Here is a 24,803-nt window from a genome sequence, read left to right on the forward strand (position 1 = left end):
TGCGCCCGAAATTTTTTTTTTATTTTATTTATTTAAATATTGCATAACTTCCCTGTTTAGGCTATTCGTCCGTTTTACTGAACGTGCTACGGTTTGACTGATAACTATCACTGATCTTTTTTTTTTCGTGTACACATATGTTGCTATTGAGCTCACTTTTTGCTCGCTGTTACTAGATCTTAGTTATAGGTGTTTACACGTGTTGAAAACCTTCTGGTGATCTCTGGAAGTACTCACTATTTCGGATAAAGGTTTTACGCTGGTGCATTTGTTGCGTTTCCCATATGTTTTTTAAAAATATAAAAACTGTCAATTCATTGATCTCAAATGCTGATTTTATTCTTGATAAGAATATGTAATTATATCATACACTGACAAAGTACAATCATTTGTCACATAACAAACAGGTCTTCGAAACGTTTTGTTTAGACGGTGTTTTTTACTATGTTTAAAAGCTTCTATGGATAGTGATGTATTGTTTTGCTTTGACGAAAGTTTCTCAAGCGGTTAAAATGATACAATCTTAGACTTATTTCTTAACAATGTAAAGCGAGCACTACTCGGCAATAACAGTTTTTTTTTTTTCAATATACTGACTGTAAATGATTGATATGTTGCGTTTAAAGTGCGAGTTTTCAATAAAACAAAACATATATGGTCTGATATGAAAACTAACGATAGGAATTGTCAAGTTTATTTTAAATACATTCAATTAGTTACAGTTTTTAAACATGTTAAAAGTTAATTAATTTGGATGAAAGCATGATATATCATACTTGCATTAAGATTTAAAAAAAAATAGAAATTATTACTTGAGTACAACTGTTTCTCTGTATGTCCATGATTGCCTTATTGAAGTATGGGCTGTAATGACGATATATAATTTGTGTATACCCTCAGGAAGAGATATATTCAATGAGGATTCCTTTACAGAAACAGGCATGCAAATATCTGTGTATCCTTCGGCAGACCCTACTGAAATTTCAAACTTTGAAATAGATGGTTCTTCCTTGAAAATCATGCCCCATGAAATGTTGTAATCGTTGCCGAAGTAACGATGTCGAATAAGCTTTGAACCTATAAAAATCAAATCACGTACAATAATGATATAAACAGATCATAGGACAGTTCAATGTGAAACGGGATATGCTGGGAGGAAATTCAGATAATGATAATGTAACTGTCTAGATAACTTCGTCAGTCTAATTCTCGTGTATTAAAGATTCAAACACTGAAAAGATGCTATAATGATACCAATTCTAAATAGAAGAAAGAACAAGTCTAAATCCCCTAGTTATCCTCCTTAGCCTAACAAGCAGTTGCTGCAAATTAATGGAACGTATAATCAACAAGCGCATGCAAATCTACGTAGAGTCAGAAAAGATCATTGGACACAAACAAGTGGGTTTTAGACCATAAAAAAGTACAGAAGACCAGGCAACTCATCTATCACAGATTATTTAAGAAGCAAAAAATCAACACTTGTTGCTTTCAAAGATCTACAAAAAACCTTTGATAAAATATGTAAAGATGGAATCCTAGTAAAGTTGCTAAGATCTGGAATCAGTAGAAGAATGTATAAAAGGAGCAAATCGTACTTAAACAACAGAAAAAGCCAGAGTTTCGATTGGTATTTTGAAAGATAGTCCTTCTCAGGACAAGGGATTCTACAGGGAGGAGTACTCCCTCTGCCTTATTTATCCTCTATATGAACGATCTTGTTCCAGAGTGCCACAAGATGTACATGTAGCCCTTTACGCATACAATATTGTTCTCTGGTGATAGAGGAATATACTACTACAGCAAAGTACAGAATACAGAATAACTGCTTTAGAAAGATAATGACATGGGCTCAGCAATGGTGTGTTACAATGAACAGAGAAAACATATCTGCAACTTTAATCACTATATCCAAGACAAAACAGCATGTACAGCTTAAACTGGGTAGCACGCCAATTGAAATTCAAGACAAAAAACACATGGTGTTACCTTGGACAAAATAATGACATGGAAGCAGTATATAACACAAGTGGAAGAACAGGCAAGAAGGAAAGTAAGAATCATGAAGAAATAGGTAGGGACAAATTGGGGTGCAAATAAAAAAATCTTGAAATCAGCTTACCGGGGGAATGTTTGCCCACATCTCGAATATGAATGTATCTCATGAATGTTGGCAGCCAAAACCCACCTCCAGACCTTGGACAATGTTAGGACCAGGCATTACGAATCATCACAGGCGTCATAAAGTCAACCCCTTTGTAGAGTATGGAGGAGATAAAAAACATAATTTCGCAAAGTAAGAGAAGGGAGTGCAAATCAATGATACAAGTCACAAAGTATCAGAGCACTGAAGATCATCCAATGAATACTAGAGAGAACACCGAGATAAATAAGTCAAACCCGTAACTTAACTTTCTCCATAAATGACTACCCTTCTTCAGATAAATTGAGAAATGTCAGCATCAAGACATCAGCACCAAACATCATGTCAAAAGAATATACTGACATTCTTCCAAAATATGGTGGCAGACAATAATAGGAGGGAAAATCCAGTCTGTCTTGCAGAGATAAAAATCATTACCAAATCTCTGTACTGTAAACCAAAAACAACAAGACAGTTACCACCATCTATCATGGCCTGAAACATTAAGACAGTTACCACCATCTGTCATGACCTGAAACAACAAGAAAGTTACCACCAACTGTCGAGACCTGAACAAATTGTCATCTACAGTCTGATGACAGGATACAATAGACTAAATTAACATCTGAACAGAATGATGAAAATAGTACATCCCCAATGTCTCCCTGGTGAGGCAGAATAAGATACAACACACACATTCTACAAATATGCAAGAACCATCAGGCATTGAGACACCAGATATGGCCACTATCAACAACTATCTAGGAAATGCAATTTTGATGCACTGGATGACTAACAGAAGACCACCAGATTTTTAGACGAAGCAGAAATCCAAGTGTATAAGCGAACAAAAAGAAATTTAAGAAAACATTCTAACCTGTCACTCTTGGTCTCCTGTTGTCTATGTTAATGATTTCGTTGATGCTTGAACTCTCTATTTTACCAATGTTATCCGCTTTTACCTCAAACGAGTATTGAACTGTGACAGGATCTTTTATATATTGTGTCCGTACAAAGTTTTTTCTCTGCAAGCATGTCCAGGTCATCCACCTTCCATATTTAGACTTCATTCGAAAATTGTAGTTGTATATTCCCGATGCGTCATTAAAGTTGTTCCAATATACAGTAACGGCCTGGTTGACGCAGTTGACACATTTGTTTGCTCTTTGTTCAGGTATGACATTCAATTTCGGGTTAGATGTAAATGGTGTTTTGTAAGTCACAACTAAAGGTCCTATATGTGTAAACCCTGATAGTTGTACAGTGTTAACGCATCGAACAGTTATATACACCTTACTACCATGTGCTAGAGAAAGAGGATCTGACTCTAGATGTGTCAAACTTCTTGTCTTAGTCATCCTTCTTGTGTCGCATATTTCCGGTGAAGTTCCTGTAAAAAGAATAAATAACTGCTTGTAGTTGTTTTTAGTGATTCTAATGTAAAATGCACATTGTTTTTTTTTTCTTTTCGATGATATTTGATTGAATTTAACATGCCGACTTGTTCTGCGGCAACATAGTATTTCATCATGTTGAGTGTACAAAGTAAAAACGTTATCAATTCAATTGTTTAAATAAGAAAACAAATATTCTCTAATTAAAAGAAAAGAAAGACATACCATTGATTTTATAAAAAAAAAAATATATCAAATTCGGGTTTCGAATGTATGCCTCTGTTATGGAGAGCATTTTCATTTTTTTAATAAGGCATCCGTTGCGTTAGTGCAATTAACTCCTGAAAATGTTCAATGATATTGAACATTCATATCATTAAGGAAATGAAAGAGTCCTTATGGTATTTATTCTTATATTTTTTCAGTTCTTTATCGAATTCGTCTATTCGGATTCAAATTGGACACAAAGCATATTGGAAAAATCAGATAACTCGCGAGTAATAAAAGAACGCCGTTGATCTAGTTTACATTACAAATTTGTATATCGTAAGTCGTTATCTACAATGTGATAAACAACAGGACGTCTTTAATAGTGTCTTCGCGTCTCTGTGGTTCCTATCAAGATTACGTGAAAAGTGATCGACCATATTTTATCCTGGAGCGAAACATACTAGTAGTAAAATGTCATTTTTGTCACAACAGTATAGAAATGGTCACCTCGGCCAAAAAGAAATAGAAAAAAAGACATTACATAATAATCTACTACATGTAGTTAATAAAGGTGACAATAACAGATCGTGAAGAAGACTGAAACATAAAGTGGAGGTTCTAACATCAACTTTTATCACTTACTCACCGATACAATATTCACAAAGATTGACTTGAGTTTCCTTTTCAGTAACAGTCCAGTTAGCTAATATAACAGAAAGAGTATCATTTTGATTATGAGTTTTGTCGTACGTCAACAGAGTTGTGCTAACATTTATTACAGGAGGAGTCAAGTCAAAGATGAACGGAATTGATGTAAATGTAGTCGTCACTCCAGCACGGTTCTCTACATCAGCAGTTACGTAGACCGACATACCATGAGTAAAGTTCCCTTCTATGGCCTCATAGTGGTACAATGAAATAGGATGCATCCTTCGAATTTGGACTCCACCAGGAGTACTACCAACACCTATAGAAACCTGTCGGATTCCACTTTCAAAGTCAATAATCTGAAGGTAAACTAATATTTTGCTTTGATCTATTTGTTGGGTCAATATTGCATCAGTATTTTTTGTTTCAATAAGAGTTTCGGTGCATTTCAGTGTTTCCATATAAATCAATGAATTGATTTCAACCCCGGTAATATCGACCGAAACGATTCTGTTTTCACTTTCATGTACGAAATAAACAAACTCAGAAACAGATATTCCGTCATCATGGAACTTAAAGGGCAACATCACAGTTAAACTACCGCCAGTTAAATACGCTATGAAAGAAAAATGAATTGGCTTTACACTCACAGACACTTTCAGCATATCATTAGTTTCTTACGATACATTTTGAAACATTTTTACTGAAGTCATTTTGAAATTTGGAAGAAACGTTTGTTCGATTGGAACAAACCTGTTACATGCAAGTGACGACGCTGGCGTCTTATCCACAATCAGTGGCCGTGATGTCACAACACGACTCTCTAGGCCAGCAGCATCAACTGCTTTCAAGTGTGCAACTATAATGTCACTGTTAGAAAGATGGCCTTGATATTGGAAATTATTGGACAGACCAATGTCTATGAATTTAAGATGTTCACTCGTATTCTTGAAATGATTGTTTATTTCGGTCGCAATGAAATATGACTTAATAAAAGAGTGTTCATCATCAAAACCATGCCACGTGAAAACAATTGGTTCCATGCCGGAAATAAAAATCGTATCACCATGAAATTTAGTGTTAAATATAACACCCTCTGTTGGTGGCTGAACATCAATTAAAAATCCATCAGAACTAAAACCCGTCTGCAAACCAATCGAATTCACTGCTATCACGGTGGTATAATATCTTGTTCCAGGTTCAAACTTAATTTCAACCCATTCGATGTGACTCCTTAGTTCCACGTTGGTCATAGGGAAAACATCATCCACTACAGAGTTAAGATATATAGTCATCAAATTACTGCATGATTTTTTTAATTAATTCTTTTATTATTTTATTGTTGTTTTTAACATAGTGGTAGTCACTGCCATTTTAGATTCTGATTATTTCTTCTTTATCTAATAAGCAGATTGGTTTCATAAAATTGCCCTTTTTCATTTGCTTATATCTGTTGAAGAAATTAGTTTTTACGACGATATTCATAGTAACGAATACTTTTGAATCATATTAAGAAGCTTTGAATTGGTATGCATAAATCGTGAACGAATCATTAAAAAGGTATCTTATACTGGTGTTACAACAAAAAACTTAAACTTATATGCAATGAGTATTAAAAAAAGCAATGTACAAATGTTTCAATGGCATAGGTTGATTACCCTTTTTCAACTTTTCACTGCATTCGTAAAAGAGTAATCAAGGGAACCAAGGTCATAGCAGTAATCAAAAGAATGCAATCCAGGGCACAACAAAGAACATAAAGTAACTAAAATCATACATACAAAGTGACAAAGAAAAACCTCGGAGCATGGACCAGGTGTACCGGTAGGGTAAGCGTCCTATGTTTTTCTAGAAACACACACCGAGTTGCTCATAAAAGTCAAGTCCATGGTAGACGAAAGAGGAAATGAAATTAATGACACGTTGAACAAATCAATTCTAATGGCGCAGATGAATATACCGTATACTGTTCATGATGACGACCATGAAACTTCTGTAGTGATGACTTCAATCTTGTAGCAACATAACCCTGTTCTAGAAACCTATTTGTTAAAATTCTAGCGCGGTACAAAAAAGTCTGTGTAGTTTAGACAATCTCTGGCATAACGTATGAGTTGAGAAATGAACACCCCATAGGCAGGTTCTGAAGGGATGTTGCCACAGACGAAAGGAAAGTTGACAATCCTGAATGAAAAATCATCACGTTTGTCGTAAAATTTAGTCAATAGTTTTACTTTACCATCGATTTCTAAGTGTAGGTCAAGATATGAGGCTGACCTCACAGTGCCTGTAGTATCCTTTATGTCAAGTTCTTAGGTGTAGATGCGATGTATTAAATCCCAAAAATTAGGATTGTTTTAAGATAATACGTCATCTATATAGCGGAAACTGTGATTAAAGGATCTAGAGCTTAACGATATATGTTGTCGATTAAAATTCCAGCATTTTGTAAACAACTTCTTCTGTATATTTGGAAGATGATTTGGAATTATTTTTACAAAGTATGAGGAATCTCTTTCAAGAAATATATATATATATGTATCTAGGTGTACCATCTTTCTTGGAAAAACAACGATGTATAATGTGTTTAAGTCAGGATTTTAACTGAGTATGGGGAATAGAAGTATACAGTGTTGAATAACCATAGGTTTTTAATGCTGTTATATTCTGATAATAGTCTTGAACTGATTTTCTCCGAAAGATTTTTCGATTTTTTTAGGATTCACATTGAATTAATACCACGACGGGAGTAACAAGTGATGTGGTAGGACTGCAGACCATCTTTGACAGCTGTGAATATAGAAGTTCAAAGTTTTCAAAGAGGTTTGGTGGTACAATTTGCAGATGCATCTATGTAACGTTGTTTGTATGGATTCTTGTGGAATTTAAGAATCCAGTGCATAGACGGTAAATCACAATCATCGTCCTTGGTAGAGAGACCAGAAGAGGATAACACAGATTTATGGTTTTCCACAACCTCTTCTTTGAAGAGTGTGTTAGCAGGATAGGTTTTATTAGTGCATAATTTTCTACGTCTACCTCTGATAATAAACATTGGATGTAAAACGTTTTGCAGGCAAAAACAATATTGTTTTGGGCTTTTTCTGCTGGTACGACAACATATTTGTCATGTATAGTAGACAATGTTTCTGCTACATCGGGGTCTTTGAAAACTGATGTAGCATTGTCACTCATTGACCTACTTAAAACTTTCATACGTTTTAAAAATTAAAGACCTCACGGCCTTCTACTCTGACAGAGAATCAATGTCTTCTCAATAAGAACTTTAAAGTTATAATTCCAATTTATGGAGCGTGGTTCATGGTACTTCGGACCTTTAGAAAGGATATAACGTAGAGATTCGTAAACAATTGTGATTTTTAAACAACATTTGAAAATACGATCGCTATTCTATATTTAGTCGTGCATGCATGTTTGTTTTAACTTTTAAAATACCTCCGGGAGATGTGCCTAGTGATACCATGTATTCTTCTATGCCACTTTCATCGTCGGTAAATACACCCTCCCAACAGCCAAAAATAGATGTGTTAATTCTAATGAAATCAACGTCATATTCACACGGGTTAGTTGAATCCTTAATGTAACGTCGCTTATGTAGAACAGAAGGAGTATGGTCTACAACTATTGGATTTGATGTTGCTGTAAGGTAAGTTTCCGATGATATCCAGGCACGGATAAAAGCAACATAATGTGATCCATGACTGAGTTCGCCATTTTGTAAACAGTAGAAAACATTCTGTCTTTTACCCACGTCATGCCAAGGATTTTCAATACTTGTGTTGTATATCCCCTCTCCAACTACAGAACCATGTTTTATTATTCCAAAGCTGTACTCAAACCTATGTATTGGATACGACTTCGGTAGATAGGTCCAATTAGCTTTGAGACAGAGAGAGGAACCTGTTGTTCCCTTATCAGTAGTATTCATCGAAATGTTGATATCTATTGATGCATTTTGTGGATGGTTGTATGTTTTCAGTTTGCAAGTATCATTTGATCGAACAATGCATCTTTTGCCGGCGATTCCACATGTACAATCACACAATGAACACATTTCATTGCAAAAATGCATTTTGCATGAATGACTTTGAATGATGAGAAATCCTGTAGTTCTATTCTCATTAGTAGATACCATGTCTACTGTCACTTTTGACCCGGGGGTTGCAAGTCCTGCATTGTTTTTCGCCCAAATAGTTAGTATGAAACTGTCGGGGAGATTTGTCTTAGTATAGTTATTTTTAATGTCTGGATATTGTCAGTGATATTTGGTTGAACGAATTGGTTTTCCAGAATATTCGTTGTGCTATAACTTGTGCCTATCGATAAAAAGTACGCACTTATTTCAGTCTGGACATCAACAAAACCATACCAAGAAATCAACAGTGTAGTTACATCACTTGTGGACTCGTAATGCATAGAAGGTTTAAATCCACCAACTTGTGGAGGTGAAGAATCCACGAGGAATGCAGCACTATAGGATGTAGAACATAACGATGCAGCATTACATGCAGTTATCTTTATTATATACAAGTCGCCTTGGCGCAGCGATTCATTTCTTGAAAGACGGAAAGCGTATTTATTAATGCCTGGAAGAACAACATCCTTAATAGGAATGTGGGAACCAAACGTACTTGTCAGTGAAATTGAAGTTCTCACAATAGGGCTTTCTTGATCTTTAAATTTCCAAACCACTTTTACAAACGACGGATCGGAAATTATCGTGATGTTTTTGAAATTGACCATGTGCAGATTGTTAATGTATGGTTTAGATACTTCAAAGGGAGCTGTATTATCTATGTAGAAAACGTCGGAAGATCTACTTGTACACATTTCAACTTTGTTACATGCAGTTACTGTAACAAAATGGTTCACTCCAACTGTCATATTTAAAAGCGTTTTCATGGTTGACGACCTCAGGTGCACGTTTTCTGGACCCATGACGTCACATAAGTATTTTGATGTTCCACAACAAACTTCAAAATGATCAAGACTAGAATGGGGATCATGGAATCCAATCCACGCTACGTGAACTGTATTTCTGCAAAATACATGTGCATGTATAAAAAAAACAATTTTTTGGCGGATTGAATTTTACTAATAGTTCGATACTTCATTCTAGAAAGTGATATGTAGTTGTTTTGTATTATTTTTAACTTCAGAGATGGAGTTATAATACTCAATAAAAAAATATGAAGTAAGATTGCATTGTCATCCTTATTCGTCAACTACATAACAATCGCTGTTGCCTGCGTCTTTGAACTTAAATGCGACTAAACTACACTAAACCTTACTGAGCAAATTTTAAAACCTATTCAGACATTCTTGAGCCAGGAAACCAAACCACGTTTCCTTTTATTCTTCAGCATATATTATGATTCTATAAAACAATGGATGCACCACAAACATAACCAATGGTTATGGGTCTATCTCGTAATTAATGTAATGTAAGTAATAAAATTCATTGTCAGTTGACAAATTTCATACCAGGAGAATAAAAACAAGCTTCTTTAAACTTTAAAGATTTTTTGATAATAGATAGCAGTTCTAGTAAAGTTGTATCGTTAATTCTTTATTATCTGCTACAGAAATATTGTAAATTGAAAATATTTGTATACCTATTTGATTGATATCTGACATGTTTCCCAGAATCACCAACGACAACCAATCCAGGAACAGGTGGTGACGTATCTATTACAACACCATTGGATAAAGCTGTGCTACACAGATCTGCTACGTTACACGCCATTACGGTTGAGTAGTATTTTACACCTTGCACAAAGTTTTGCTGCCACTTGGTCGCTAAAATAGAGATTTGGAAATAATGTTCACATATGATATATCGAAATTTACTACATATGAAACATGCATTAGTTCAATCATATATACATGATAATCTCAACATATTTTGGTATTCAAAAATCTGTGTAAGTGTTTTATCAAAAAGAACATGTATTACACATACACTTACCAGTTTTTAGTCCGACATTAGTAAAGTGTACGATATCGTCGTCACCAGGGGATGTTCCAACAGCTACCATATAGTAAGCGAGAGGAGAGTGTGAATCATCAAATCCGTACCAGCTAATGCAAATTGATTGTGTATCTGTTTGGTAATCTATGTCTTTCTACGATAAAAACGTTTGTATCACTTTTCAGGGTAGTAGATCTTGGGTAAGGGAGGTAATCCTAATTGAAAGGATCTGCACGGTGAATGTTCTTCAAAAATTGACATGTAATCGCCATTTAGTGTAATATTATGTACAAATTGAAAGAAAAATTGAATTATGGGGAAATTTTGGGGATACCCCATGTCTACTACCTTAAACGTACAAATTAAAAGTGCGAGAGAGAGGGATAGGTGACTTAATCTTCATTTCGAGTTTTGTTTTTATTTTAAACTGGATATAGAAATGGAATCAGAGGAGAGAAAGTTCTTAAACGCATATCATCATACAATATGTAACAGATTTTGACGTATAAGGAATGTCTTGTTTAACAAATACACTAATGGTGAGAGTCATATGGCAACGCATTTGACCCCTATAAAAGAAATGTTGGCTGCAATTAAATCAGGTAATAACAAGATTACCATACTCATAATCATATATAAAAGGGAAATATTTGAAATATTTCAGTGGCAGAGAATAAACCGGAAAAACGAAATTTGCCGCAATGTCCCTGACTTTGTGTAGACATTTCGAAGTAAAACATTGGATCAAAATAGGTTTAGTAGCTAGACAAATGTCTCGTTTCGTAGTGACCATTCGATTTCCAGTGTAGGTTTTTGATGTTCACGTAAAAGTAAAATATTGTAAAACAATAGTCATTGTTAGACTAAACATATGCTGGTTCAGTTGTTAAGGAAAAATCAGCAAATCTGAATAATTTATACGATAAGATTGGTACTAAGTACGCTTCATTCTCTTTAATTCACTTACACTGACCATGGTTATGTTATTACCAGGTCTGACCTCCATGACATGACCTTTATTTGGCGGTGAAATGTCTAAGATGAAAGGTGTGGACATTATGTATGATTGCAAACCTGCTCCATTAGTGGCCTGTAAGAGCAAAAAAAGTTACGATACTGTGGAATTATAACAAGTAGTAGTTTACTAATAGTCAAATAGTACTCAAAGAGCAGAAGATTTGAAACAACAGCAATGGTGCTGACTTGGTACAGGCATTTCTGAAGGCTCTGGTGGGTTACACAAGGTTTCAAAGTGTGAGTAACCTCCCTCTTCAACTTCAACAAAATTTTTCCCTTTGTCAAGATTTACAAACAGTGATAAATGTTGTGTGGGAGACACTGCCATACTGACTACATGCTACTTGTTTAGCAGCTTTCGTATTTTTTGTCTATTATTACAACGTATAATATGTGGAATAGTAACTTAAAGGCCAGATATCTAACAAGAAGGAACATTATATAAACTCATACCCTCAAAATCGCAAAATATGCGTGTCCATCATGAGTTATTCCTTCGCTACTTATTTCCGCAAAATCAACAAATTTGTTGAACGGTACGACATCATCGGAGTTGTTTTGTGATCCAAGTCCTATCTCAATCGATCTGATCCCACTTTCCTTATCTTCTACCCCAAACCATAATACGGATATTGTTTTCGTTCCAACGTATCCATGCACGTTCGTTTGAACTTTAACTGTTCCACGTAGTGGGGGAGTTGGGTCGAATATCACATGATCAGAGTAGGAATCGACAGTACGGTTCAGGATATTAAAGGCTGTTGAAATATAAATTAAACTTTTGACGTGGCTTGGTTAACTGTACATATGTAAATTAAACAAATAAAATAGGCCACATCTAAAAGAAACGAATGAACCTAAATGCAAATCAAATACAAGTAGAACATGATAAAGGAAAAGGACACCTAAACAGCCGAACTTTTTTTTTGTTTTTGTTTTTGTTTTTGTTTGATCACAATAAAATAATCTTATCAGAAGAGTTTATATTTTACAAGTTAATAACAGGTGTATGTAGACATGTATTTTCTTGTTTTGGACTTACTGCATTTAAAAGCAAAAACACTAACTAGTGAAGCGCAGACTTAATATTTTTCTGTATACAGTTACAGAAACGTAGATGAAAAATGTATATCTAGTTGAAGGTTGTAGACAAACAAGCAGTGTGTGTGTGTGTGTGTGTGTGTGTGTGTGTGTGTGTGTGTGTGTGTGTGTGTGTGTGTGTGTGTGTGTGTGTGTGTGTGTGTGTGTGTGTGTGTGTGTGTGCAGGAGAAATCCTAAGAATGTAATTCGGAGACTAAGACTAGATATGGAAAAGCTTATCAATTTAAATCAATAAGGCAATACCTCTTACTGTTGCAAAATAGGTTTGTCCGGGTATAAGATTGAGACCCCAAACTGTAACAGAGTTGGACAATCCGGCTGTTGTAAACGGCAAAACATCATCTGATCCAATACTAGTTCCTATTATGAGACAATTGATTCTTAACATATTTGGTGTAGATCTAACTAGTACAATGTTATTTTAATATTTTAAAGTGATGTTAAAGTTAAATAGCAATTCAAAATGTAGCATTGGTCAAATTGGCATTTTGGTACCATTGCAGCATACTCTGACAGCATAGACATTATCATTACGTACAAAAACATAAATATTGAAAACAAGCGCTGTACTAAAATGTTAGATACCTAATTTATAAATTACCCGACAGATATTCCAAAAGAGTAACATTTAGTTATTGTAAGAATTTAGATAAGTTTACTATTTGCTATTTTTCCTACTACATGTATCTAAATTATGTTGGTTTTATAATTGTCAGTTTTATGATGTTTAATGCAATAAATAATAACCAATTCATAACCGTTTTACTTACCAACAGCATATCTATAACCTTCAATGTCGGACATGTAGCCCAGTTTCTTTGCATTTGTGTTACCCATAAACCCAGTCCATCGAATTGTTAGTTTTGTACAGTCTATGACGTATCCATTATATGTTTCAACAAATACAATACCTCCTGTTGGAGCACTATTATCAACAAGAAAACCATTGCTGCAAAGTTGAAATGCCGAGGATTCGGCGCAAATGTAAAAGATCTGGTTATTCTTCATTTGCTGATAGTTGAAATCTATTAACCCACCAACAGTTTTCTTCGTTAATAAACAGAAACTGTCGTATGAACACGCTAATCTAGGAAAGTTACGTTTCGTCATTAGGTACCATGTTATTCCATTGTAATATCGTCCCAAAATCAATCCTCCAATCTTTACGTTTCTATCAGCAAAGTCCATCTCAGCATTGTGAATCTGTACCATTTTAGATCCAATGTTTGTACTTTGGTAGTATAAATACACGTCTTTTGAAAAGGGATCATTAAGATTCAAATCATATATAAACTCTTTTGAGAATTCATTTGGATCACTGATGATTTTGATTGGTGAACACTGACTTGGTTTAATCCCGGTCGTACAAATCGGAATTACACAACTGTACGTAGTCTTATAAGGAAATGACATGCTATCAAACCAGGTGTCATCCTAAACAAAAGGTTTAACAATTCTTTTAACATTATACCTGTGTTTGACATTTCTATTCAAGTACCAGTCCATTAACAATTCAGACACTCCAAACGGTAAAGTAATTCGTTATGCAGAAATGAAACCCACCAAACCAATGGTGCCTTTTTCAATCTACATATGCTATATTTTTACATAAAAACAATCATTTCTGTATTCAGATTTGTATTTTTGAGAAAATCATGCATTCATCTCTTACCAAAATCCACCAAATCAAACAAAATCAAGAACGATAACTCTTGCAAACGGCCAAATAATCCATACAATTTTTTTTTAAGTGCAAGAACCTAATGATCAACTAAGACTGAATATATGATTAGTAACTGTTTTACATGCATGTATCACCTTCTGCCTGATTGTTATAAAGACTGCTAATGAATCAATGTTGACATAAATATTTACTTATTGAGAAAAAGAAGAACAAAAGAAAATTTATTTAAAGCTTTTTTTCATTTCATGCAAGATCAACAGGAGAGGCGACAAAATTCCAAAAAAATATATCACTTTTTTATGAAATTAATGGAGAAAAGCACACTAAACATAACCCATAGAAAAGTTTGATTAATTAAACAAGTCGAACTGCTTTGACTTAGATGCATGTTCTAGCTTTCTCAAAATTTCCTAAATGCACACATCCAATAATCTGAAGACTAGATTCCACATCAAATCAGAAGCTTGAATCATTTCAGTCTTTTGCTATTTGTATTTTTATACAAATACTTGTTGTTAATTCTTACCTCAATAATATTCCTCTTGGAATCTGTACTGATGGTTAGTTTCCATGGTGATATCATCCTATGCCCTTCGCTGTCTTGAAAAATGGCCCATCTATATCCTAAAGCTGACTCGTTAACAGAACAAATGTACATCCCTATAGTAAGAGAAATATGTAATTTTGATTCGTACATAGTGGCCCGTACATTGATTTCAAAATCTGAACTATAATTTTGCTCGACGATGAATTCCTTCGAGATAGCTCTTGATGCACATACTTGTCCAAAACATGGCTTTACGAACGCTTTATACGTTCCTGGTGGAAAGTGACCAATAAAGTCGTCAGATGTAATTTTCCCTACCTTTAAATAGACTTCATCATTTAGGCACTTGTCCTCCTCTGATCTGCAAATAGCTGTCTCAAAATTTGTCACAACGTTGACAAACCTCGGCACCAAATTCCAATGAATTTGAAGTAACCTTTGAGATACTTGAGTCCGTTGGAATGGATTAAATTGATACAAATCTATAATTGTATCATTTACATCTTGTCCAAAAGGAATTTTTAAAGTAACATTAATCCTGTATACTTCTTCAAAAGCAAAGATTGTAACGACCTGAAAACCAGGTATTCTTTGAACGTTTGTGGTATATATATTTGTTTGGTCTACACTAATGTCAAAGTTCGAATACAATGAGTATGGTTTCCCTATTTCTAAATTCGTTTTAGTTCAAGCTGCGTATACAATGCGCCATGTATTACAGTTGCTTTCATGGAATCTATGCATTCATTACCGAGAAATACCGACATTGAAGACAAAACATCTATTTCATTGAGTACAACGAAGCCGTCTGAAGAAGCCATTGTTGTACCACCAGAGCAAGAGGCTTTGATTGTCGCATAATATCGATGGCCATAGGTAAGATTAACGGTTTCACAAATATAATGCATTTCAATTGAAGTCATGTTATGAAATTGCATAACATCGTCAAGCCTAGTAGAGGTTCCTAGACCTAATTGAAGCTGAACTTTGTCGTTGTGGTCAAACCCTTTCCATGCAACACAACACTCATTGGTATTCAAAATGACGTCTATATCATGGTTATTAGGCATATTATTGGCCATAATATCTAAGACCACACCAGCATGAGGTGGAAACAATGACGGGAGATAGAACGGTCGCGTTTTCACACTGCAGAAATGTCCTGCGTTGTTGTAGAAATGGAGTTGTGCATAGAATTCAGACCCATATTTGGAGTCATATTTCTGTAATGGTCTGACTGGGTACTTGATACATTGGACGCTTGAACCACAATTATGATGTTGGTGTATGTTCCATTCCAAGAAAGGTGTGATGACCTTTTTTCCTGTACCTGTTCAAAACATTTTTTTAAATACATTTTAAAAGATAATCAGAATATAATAACAAAAAGGTAATACATTTTTATATTTATATTTCCAACGAGATAATTGATTATTCATCGAAACATTTTAATTTCATATATTCACAAAAAAATAATGACAATCAAAGAAAGCATGATAATAGGAAAATAATTCAGGGAAATCAACAGGTTATTAAAAAGAAGATATACATAACAGAGAATGTCATATAACCACAACAACACGCACAAGAAAGCAAAAATCAATGACCGAACAGATTCCATTAAGAACAGAGAACATGGACCAGGTGCACTGGTACATGAAAGGTAAGGAACTTCTGCTTTTCTGAAATTATCCAATGTGTGGCTCATAAAATGGCATGACGAGGGAAGTGGAAAGAAGGAATCTATGAAACGGGGAAAATAAGTTTTTCCGTGCCATATGACCATAACCATTTACGAGTTCATTGTGACTACAAAAACTTTTGCTGTGATGAATTTAATGTTGTAGCAATATAATCAAGTGAAAGAAAACCGTTTATAAGAAATATCTTGCACTGTAATAAAAGCAAGCTGTGGCATAGCGTTTGAGTTATGATATGAAAACTTCATACATTCGTCCACCGATTTATTTTGTACCACACTGAAAATATTGTCAGTTAATAGTTTCAGCATTTTGAAACCCTGTTGTGCTGTGTTTTTGAAAATGGTTTTGAATCCTACCAAGTATGAAAAGATATTAAGTATAAAGTGTATATGTCTAAGTTTTCCTTTCTTTAGTAACAAAGGTGTTTTAATAAAAAGATTACATTATGTGAATGAAACTTAAGTTATCACAAATTACCAAATCTGAATAAAGCCTTTCCTATTTCTTCAATTTGTTCCGGGTCAAATACTTCTGTCTGTGCCCACTTCAATATTACTTTTTGTTTCTTCACTATAGGTTGTATATCTACGGAACACATTGGGGGAGTTTCATCAGCGATTATTGGTCTAAACCATACCTTCCTTTCTAAGCCTGCCTGGTTTACAACCCGAAGAAAAATGTAAAATATACCCTCACCAAATATATCTGGATGATGTTTCACAAACTGTGACGGATGATGAACTTTGATATAACCCAAAATATCAGGGTTCTCGATGGTACTTCGATCTTTTCCAAACCCTACGTAGACATTGCCTATTTGACTTTTATCTTCCGACATATTCCAAGATAGGTCGATTAAATCAGATGGTATGTATAAAAATTCATTATGGTATATGGTCAGATTGGAGCAGATGTAGTTAGAAATATATTTCTCATCACCGTATGTCCTTCTTTTGGATGGTAGTATGGTTAGTATGGTGGCATCTGTACTATTGATGCAAACCTGCGAACAAAGACTACTTTTCAAGGCAACTTTAAACAGGTTCTCTGTTATCAGCCATGGTTTACCATTCAAACATCCAACAGACTCTTTTGTCTTTGCGTGATTTAAAGAGACATTTGAAATTATCGGTAAACTTTTGTCGAGAGTAATTCCGTCAGAGCAAACAACTTTTGAAGGTCTCATTGCATTATTGAATGCTATCATTGACACAAAATATTTACCTTCTTTCAAAATTCTAAACATTACTGCATTTTGAACAATTTCTTTGACAATGGCGGCATTCTGTTCACCAGTTTCGATTTTTTCTAAATTATTAAGACAGCTATTACTTATAGCGACTTTATAGTGGTTAATTCCACTTTCATGGTCTATAAAATCATGCCAATGTACTGCAATGTTATTGTTGCTGGTATAGTCAATATCCTGAGATCCAATAGAACCTTCAAAGACCACACCAACTTCCGGTGGTGAATCATCAACAAGGATATCTATATGATCAAATGCACGCATGTTAGCGTTATTCATGGCTTCTACTGTAAAATAATATCTTCTGTTATGGTGTCCAAAATGTTTATTTTTAGAGGCAAGTTTCGTTAAGTTAGCAACAAAGAGCATTTTGCTGCAGTTTCCAATCATCGGACAATAGACTGACGAGGAATTATCGAGTGTGCCCTGTAAAAACATGTAAAGGAATATCGTGAATTTCTCTTTTCTTCTATTTCATATTACTGATTACTTTTAAGCTAAAGAAATTAATACTATTTATACTTTTTATACCTTTTGCTGCAACTGAAATATTCCAAATTTTATAAAACTACATCTATTTTTGTTAACATAATGGCAGCATTATGGATTAAATCAATTAGAGTAATATATTTCACACAAAAGAATGTTTTGTAATGCTATTAAATGTGAAAACCGAACCAGCCCATGATTTACACTGGCAGTTGCAAGAAATACAAGAAATTAAATCTTTGGTACTTCAAAGGTTTTGTTGTGCTACTTATTTCTTGGCTCAAACAACGTGGTTATTTATGAACATGTGAGCTTAGTTATTTTGTGAAAATGATTACTTTTGAAAGGGCGGATAGAACTTTAAATCTTTAAGTCTGATATTGCATTAAAATCGAGAAAGTTAGGCCATTTGGAGGCATAAAAGCACCACAAGTCTGAGCACATTTTAAGTTTTGTTTTGTTTATTTAAAATAGACAAGGTGTGATGTTAAGATAAAAAGTAGTTTTTATTTTGTTTCACAGTTACTGTTTATGTGTGCCTTTTTTGCTTTATCAATTTAACATACCTCAAAAAGAAATTACTTACTGTAGTATCTACGCCAATGCTTTCCTCGATTAGAACTGTCCTATTCTCATAGGTACAAAGTGCCCATTTAATTTCCCGTATTCCACTGTGACTATCAAATGCATTGAACTGAATTGACATCTTTGACAAATCGGTGCTATAGTGCACATACAGCTGTTGATGATTTTTCCTTTGAAGCCAAATTTCAGTTATTTCTGGCACTGAACGGTCAATAAATAACGAAATACTATCATTCAGAGTGTGATTCATAATGTCCTTTGCTTGAATTTGCATCAAAATCGTATCTCCATCAGTCATTTCTTGCTTCGAACAAAATGCCTCCGACGTAAAGTTTCTTACGCGTCCAGAAGTTATGAACTTTCCATTTCTTAATAAGGTGTAATAAAAAGCATTCAGCCCGTTAACATTAATTGTTCCCTTTACAGACAATATACCCGAGATTTGGTCATAATTTTCTAATATCATCTTGTTTGTGTCCTTTTTGATGGACCAAAATGGATTGTGTTTTACAAAGTGATCATCGTAGAATCTACCTTTCCATGAGAAACACAGTTTTTCATGGTTAGTTTGCCACTTATATCCAGTTTTCTTGGAAGCAGAAACCACTTGCAATGGATGAAGTTGATTGATTTTTATCGCTGAACTATTGTCAAATAAAACAAATCGCCTAGCCTGCATAACGTTGTCAGCTTTGTCTTTTACCTCCAAAAGAATGGCATACAACATTGGATTTTTATCTGGTAATGAAATGTTAAGGGAGGTGATTGTCGTATTCACATTTAAAGAGGTTCCTGTTGAATGTTGACTCCTCATTAAAGTATCCATTGTAGAAGGTATTACCTCATATATGCTTATTTCGAAGTTTTCTAAACCGGACGTTTGTGCTTTAGAACCACCAAAAGGTATCGGGTCGATCCATCCTGCCATGTCGATAGTTATCTCCCTTGATGTTGTTAATCTAGATGAGAGTTCAAGTGGTTCTTTTGTGCAAATATTTTGTTCATGACAGTGACAAGGAGGTTCATTATCGAATAAGTAGCACAGAGTTTTCATTGCTTGTACTTTGTCATAAGAGACATTTCTCTCCGACTGATCTTCAATATTATGCGATACGAGGTATCCTCCACCCTTAATTTCGATATCAAAGCATAAGCTACAGTAAAATAAAATGAAATGGTTGTCATTTACAATATTCGAATTCCAAGCCGAAATAACAGTCAAAATAAAATCTAAGAATATCAAAATTTTTTTTCGACAAACGAGAAGCGAAAATGTAACAGTTATGAAAGAGTAATCAAGAGAACAGACATGGAAAACAGACATACACAACACATAACATAAAGTAACTAAAATCATACATACAAAATAACAAAAGCAAATGAGCAACTCGGACTCCATTAAAAACTGGGAGCGTGGACCAGGTGCACCGGTAGGGTAAGCGTTCTCTGCTTTTCTAGAAACACCCGCCGAGTTGCTCATAAAAAGTCAAATCCGGAGTAGATAAACGAGGAAAGGAAAACTATGACCCGTTGAATAAATCAGTTTTCTTGGTGCAGATGGATACCCCATAACGATCCACGAGTTCATGATGACGACCATAAAACTTCTGTAGTGATGACTTCAATCTTGTAGCAACATAAGCCTGTTCTAGAAACCTATTTGTTAGAGTTCTAGCGCGATACAAAAAGGTCTGCGTAGTTTCGGCAAGCTCTGGCATAACGTATGAGTTGTGATATGAACACTCCATACGCAGGTGCTGAAGGGATGTTGCCACAGATGGAAGGAAAGTTGACATTTCTGAATGAAAAGTCATCACGTTTGTCGTAAAGTTTGGTCAGTAGTTTTCCTCTACCATCGATTTCTAAGTGTAGGTCAAGATATGAGGCTGACTTCACAGTGTCTGTTGTATAATTTATGAACGTGTCCGTTAATTCCTTCGTTTATATTGCAATTGTGTCTGTTATAGAAGTTTTATGGTCGTCATCATGAACTCGTTGATCGCTACGATGTAACCATCTGCGCCATGAAAACTGTCATGTTTTTCCTTTCCTATCTCGTCTACTTCGATGGGTGTTTCTAGAAAAGCAAAGGGCGCTTATCCTACTGGTGCTTCTTGTCGATGTTCCCAATTTTTAGTGGAGTCCGAGTTGCTCATTTGCTTTAGTTGCTTTGTATGTATGATTTTAATTATTTTATGTTCTTTGTTGTCTATGTCTGTTTTCCATTTCTGCTCTTTGTCACTGGATTGCATTCTTTTGGTTGCCGGTGTAGTCTTTGCTAATCAATATTACTTGTAATAAAATGGCAAAACGTGTAAAATATGGGTCTGCCAATGACACATTGTTGAAATGAACACCATAAAATTTGAAGTGTAATATGATATCTAGTGGTATTTTCCGTTGTTATCATGTTAAAAACAAAATTTATCATGCTCACAAAAAGAAAGAATTTGACAATGTGGGAACATAGTTTGTAGTCTGTAGAAGATGACTTGACATTTCTTTTGTCGAAGAAGAGTGTTCAGAGGCAAAACAAGTGAGTTCAAAGAAGGACAAGGGAAATTGAGTTATCTTCTTTTGATAGAAACATTACAAAGCATTTCATATAAATTATACATCGACCTACCGATACTTAAAACGGAAATGAAATAGAATTTCAAGGGCAGACTTATATATATTTTTTTACTATTATTCACCAACTGCCTGATATGTGTACTTACAGAGAAATTAGCAAGCAATACTAGCTATTCTTATTCAATACATTTACTACGAGTATGGTTTTGTCCAATTAATGCGTTATATTAAACCTAGTAGCCTAAATGTACATGTTAAATCCTTTAAATAAACCGTGCTATAATTGGGTACCTTGGATCTCTATATAGTTGAGAAAAATGACGGCTACGAATGCGAAAACAATAGTGTAAATTTTAAGCGTGAAATGTCCATTTTGCAAAGTCATGAAAAGTCATTTAAAATATCGCTGTGAAGATATACCTATCCAAAATTAAGAGAATTGTGTTTTAGGCGTTTATTATTGTGTCCACTCAAAATAGTTTTTTTAAGCAAATGGTGTTTATATTTGTAGGTTTATTGAGCTTCTTAAATGTTTGAGAATGAAAAGTTGCTTTGACTTATCATATTGAACGATGAAGTCTACAGTACCTGTCTAATGTGTAATTATTCATTCAAATCTGCCTGCTCTTAGTAGATAATCAACATTGAAAATCCGAAAGCCTCTATTGTATTTGAGTGTCATTTACAGAGTTACCTCCCTTAATTTTGTGTTCTACAGTGCATTCCATACAATTTTTATCTCCTATGAGCACGAGTTATACGAAATTAACAAAATATCAAAAACGGCTTTCCAACCGTGAATCACATTTTGCAGGATTATTAAATGGAGTGCTTCTTCAAAATAATTTATTATAACTTATTATATTAGATATAATGTATCCATTCCCATTTTTCTTTCTCAGTATAGCTATAGGTTAATTTTGATAAGCTATTTTTATATACTATGCATTTCCTCTCCGCGGTCAACATCATTCACGGGTTTAACGAATATGGTAAACCCATACCATAAAGAGGAATATATTTAAGTAGCCAGTCTTCATTTGTTTAAAGAACACCAGGAAGACGGCTCAGGTCCAAACAAAATTTTATTTCAACCAAGACAGAGACTATTCGTTTTATGCCAGTCATGGTTCGCCCATCTTACTTGTTATTCCTTTAACTTTTATATTGATATTCTTCTGTTATGTCTCCCTCAAATACAAGTCTCAGCCTACGTTGTTAAAATCGCGGAATTTAGAACATGATTGTATTTACATTACCTTTCTCCGTTATCCAAAGATTCAATTGTTGTTAAATTAACTTTCTGTATAAAACTAGTAATTAGAGATGTTGATGCATGATCACTTTTTATAGGAACTGACACAACATTCCTTGTTTCGCTTTCAAAAAGAACAATACTGGTAACATAACAACAATGTTAGTGATCAAATAAATAGAAATGTTAATTTGATGTTTGCGACAAAAAGAACAGCAGTTAGATAGACCAAAAACGTCGACGTCAACAACATGATTTGAACATGAAAACGGGAATCAAAACGATCTAAATACGCAACATACCAAAATAGATAAGGATAAGGAAAACAAAACGAAACACAAAAAAACAAAAGCATTAGCAATATGAACATAAACCGGAAGCATAAGGAGTTCTGGAAGGGTGTGTAGGTCCTACTCCACCAGCGGCACCCGTCATATTGCAACTGAGTACAATTCGGTATTAGTCTAGCAACAATTATACAGCTCCCCGACAAAGGGGTCCCGTCAAACACATTTTACACTCGGGTGCTATTTCAAAATTTTCATTGAACATAAAAAATTCTTAAATCATTACAGGCCCCGTGCAGGTCCGGGTGTTAAAAGAATAGGCCTGCAGCAGCGCTAAGCTTGTCGTAAAAGGCGACTAAATAGTGCTCAGAACCTTAGCCGGGGGACTAGGGCGCTCTGCCCACAGAGCAACTAGGATCTGTGCCCCAGGTGGTGGAATGGGGTATCACTGGCGTGTTACATGCTGGGGTTGTCAGGCTATAATACGGAAAACCTGACCGCAAACCATAGTGGTGCACCGTCTTTGGAAAGATGCCACGTTCCTCGCACGTTAAAGAACCCTACTGTGGTATTCTCCCGGAGTAGGAACCATAGGGCTCCGCCACAGGAGGCTAAATTGCACGACCCTACCCACCTCTCCCTATTTCCAGTGGCAATCAAAATTTGTCGACCCCATTGTCCTTGTGTCCCATCCCTTTTTCATTTCATCATCATTTCATGTCCATTTTATCATCAATTTCATGTTCATCGTCTGAATAAAGCTGAAATATTGCTGCTCGGACGTTAAACCCCAACAAACATAAATCATTACAGAAATGAAGCGTGTATTTGCAGTACCTTTGATTACAATATGTTAATGAAATATATACATGTATTTCACACAAATGTTTTGTTTTCTTTTTTTTTCTTTGAACATACATTCATCAAACTTAAGCGTTGTTATTCTTTAACAAGAGGCTCCAAGGAACCTGCATTGCTACACATCCTCTATAATTACAACTGTTACAATAGAAGTACTCTAGCTATAGCAGTCCTATTCAAATGCACAGGAATCAATGCATATTTTCACAAACATATTTATTTTTTAAAATACAAAAATTCCAGACATATATATTGTAAATTTCAACATGCTGTACACGTGTTTAAAGATAATTTTTCCTTTCCTCTCTTCCCGTTGACTTAAGATTCTTAATATATTTCAAAAAAAAAATATTACAATTTTGTGTTTTTATTCATCGACTTATAAAATTCAAATATCGCTAATTCTATATTTTTGCTTCATTTAGCCTTAAAAATAATCTTATAGCGAAATCATCTCGCACGCAATAATTCTTAACCATGATTTCTAGATATCAATTGAAATTTCCTAACATTGTACTAAACTTACCCGTAACCGTATATCTATTTAAATGAATTGTCACATCAGTAATACCAAATATCTCACGAGAGACATAAGGCGGTCTACTGACATGGGTATCTATGATAATTTCAAAAACTGTAGACAGATCGATCGAAACATTTTGTACTTGAAGTCGTCCATAAATATCTTTCTGAAGGTTGCATGCGGATGATCCTACGTTGGAGAGGCGCTGTGTTCCTCCGTTTGATATAAATCTTACTTGACAACTTTCAATACTTGGTTTATTTGTGTCTGAAATATATAAATGTAGATAAAAACCTTTAACACTGAATCTTACTTGACATTGGTGTGTAAAAATACTTACCTTCAAATTCAACATATAATTATGTAATGTACATTAATCTGTACATTAAAATAGACAGCAAAATGTCGATGCACATGCTTTTAGGATCATAAAAAGTAACATACCACACAAAGCTCAGTATTCGCAAAATGTGTACGAAGATCGTTAAAAGTAAAAAAAGTTCATGATACCTATCTTTTCTACTTGGTATCATTATACTGG

At 34.6% G+C, this 24,803-nt stretch overlaps 2 protein-coding genes across 2 annotated transcripts in view; both read right to left on the reverse strand.

Moving 5' to 3' along the window:
• Positions 1 to 317: 317 nt before the first annotated feature.
• On the reverse strand, positions 318 to 5,060 carry LOC148607211 (uncharacterized). The gene is made up of 3 exons (XM_088547055.1): positions 4,394 to 5,060; positions 3,021 to 3,533; positions 318 to 1,077 (listed from the first exon to the last, which is right to left on the reverse strand). Exons 1-3 carry the CDS (start codon positions 5,058 to 5,060, stop codon positions 809 to 811), a joined length of 1,449 nt encoding a protein of 482 aa, XP_088403181.1. The 3' UTR covers positions 318 to 808.
• Positions 5,061 to 5,069: 9 nt separating this feature from the next.
• LOC148607212 (uncharacterized) overlaps positions 5,070 to 24,803 on the reverse strand; it is a 30,542-nt gene continuing 10,808 nt past the window's right edge. The window contains 15 exon segments of the mRNA XM_088543507.1: positions 5,070 to 5,665; positions 7,852 to 8,718; positions 8,721 to 9,454; positions 10,032 to 10,215; positions 10,385 to 10,541; positions 11,355 to 11,477; positions 11,858 to 12,162; positions 12,749 to 12,865; positions 13,276 to 13,939; positions 14,716 to 15,407; positions 15,410 to 16,066; positions 16,917 to 18,114; positions 18,764 to 19,916; positions 22,596 to 22,733; positions 24,232 to 24,529. Coding sequence (XP_088399633.1) covers positions 5,073 to 5,665; positions 7,852 to 8,718; positions 8,721 to 9,454; positions 10,032 to 10,215; positions 10,385 to 10,541; positions 11,355 to 11,477; positions 11,858 to 12,162; positions 12,749 to 12,865; positions 13,276 to 13,939; positions 14,716 to 15,407; positions 15,410 to 16,066; positions 16,917 to 18,114; positions 18,764 to 19,916; positions 22,596 to 22,733; positions 24,232 to 24,529 — 7,880 coding nt within the window. The 3' untranslated portion in view covers positions 5,070 to 5,072.

The sequence above is a fragment of the Perna viridis genome, chromosome 9 (genome assembly GCF_037379345.1).
Source record: "Perna viridis isolate PV_CMFRI_1.1 ecotype Kerala chromosome 9, ASM3737934v1, whole genome shotgun sequence".
Taxonomy (NCBI): domain Eukaryota; kingdom Metazoa; phylum Mollusca; class Bivalvia; order Mytilida; family Mytilidae; genus Perna; species Perna viridis.

What these genes read in the sequence shown, in the direction of transcription:
- LOC148607211 (XM_088547055.1), bottom strand. Translation starts at nt 5,060, where the DNA reads ATGCTGAAAGTGTCTGTGAGTGTAAAGCCAATTCATTTTTCTTTCATA. An exon ending in TCTTTGTGAATATTGTATCG is followed by an intron (nt 3,534 to 4,393) that starts GTGAGTAAGTGA and finishes TTCTTTTTACAG; the next exon opens with GAACTTCACCGGAAATATGC. An exon ending in CAGGAGACCAAGAGTGACAG is followed by an intron (nt 1,078 to 3,020) that starts GTTAGAATGTTT and finishes TGATTTTTATAG; the next exon opens with GTTCAAAGCTTATTCGACAT.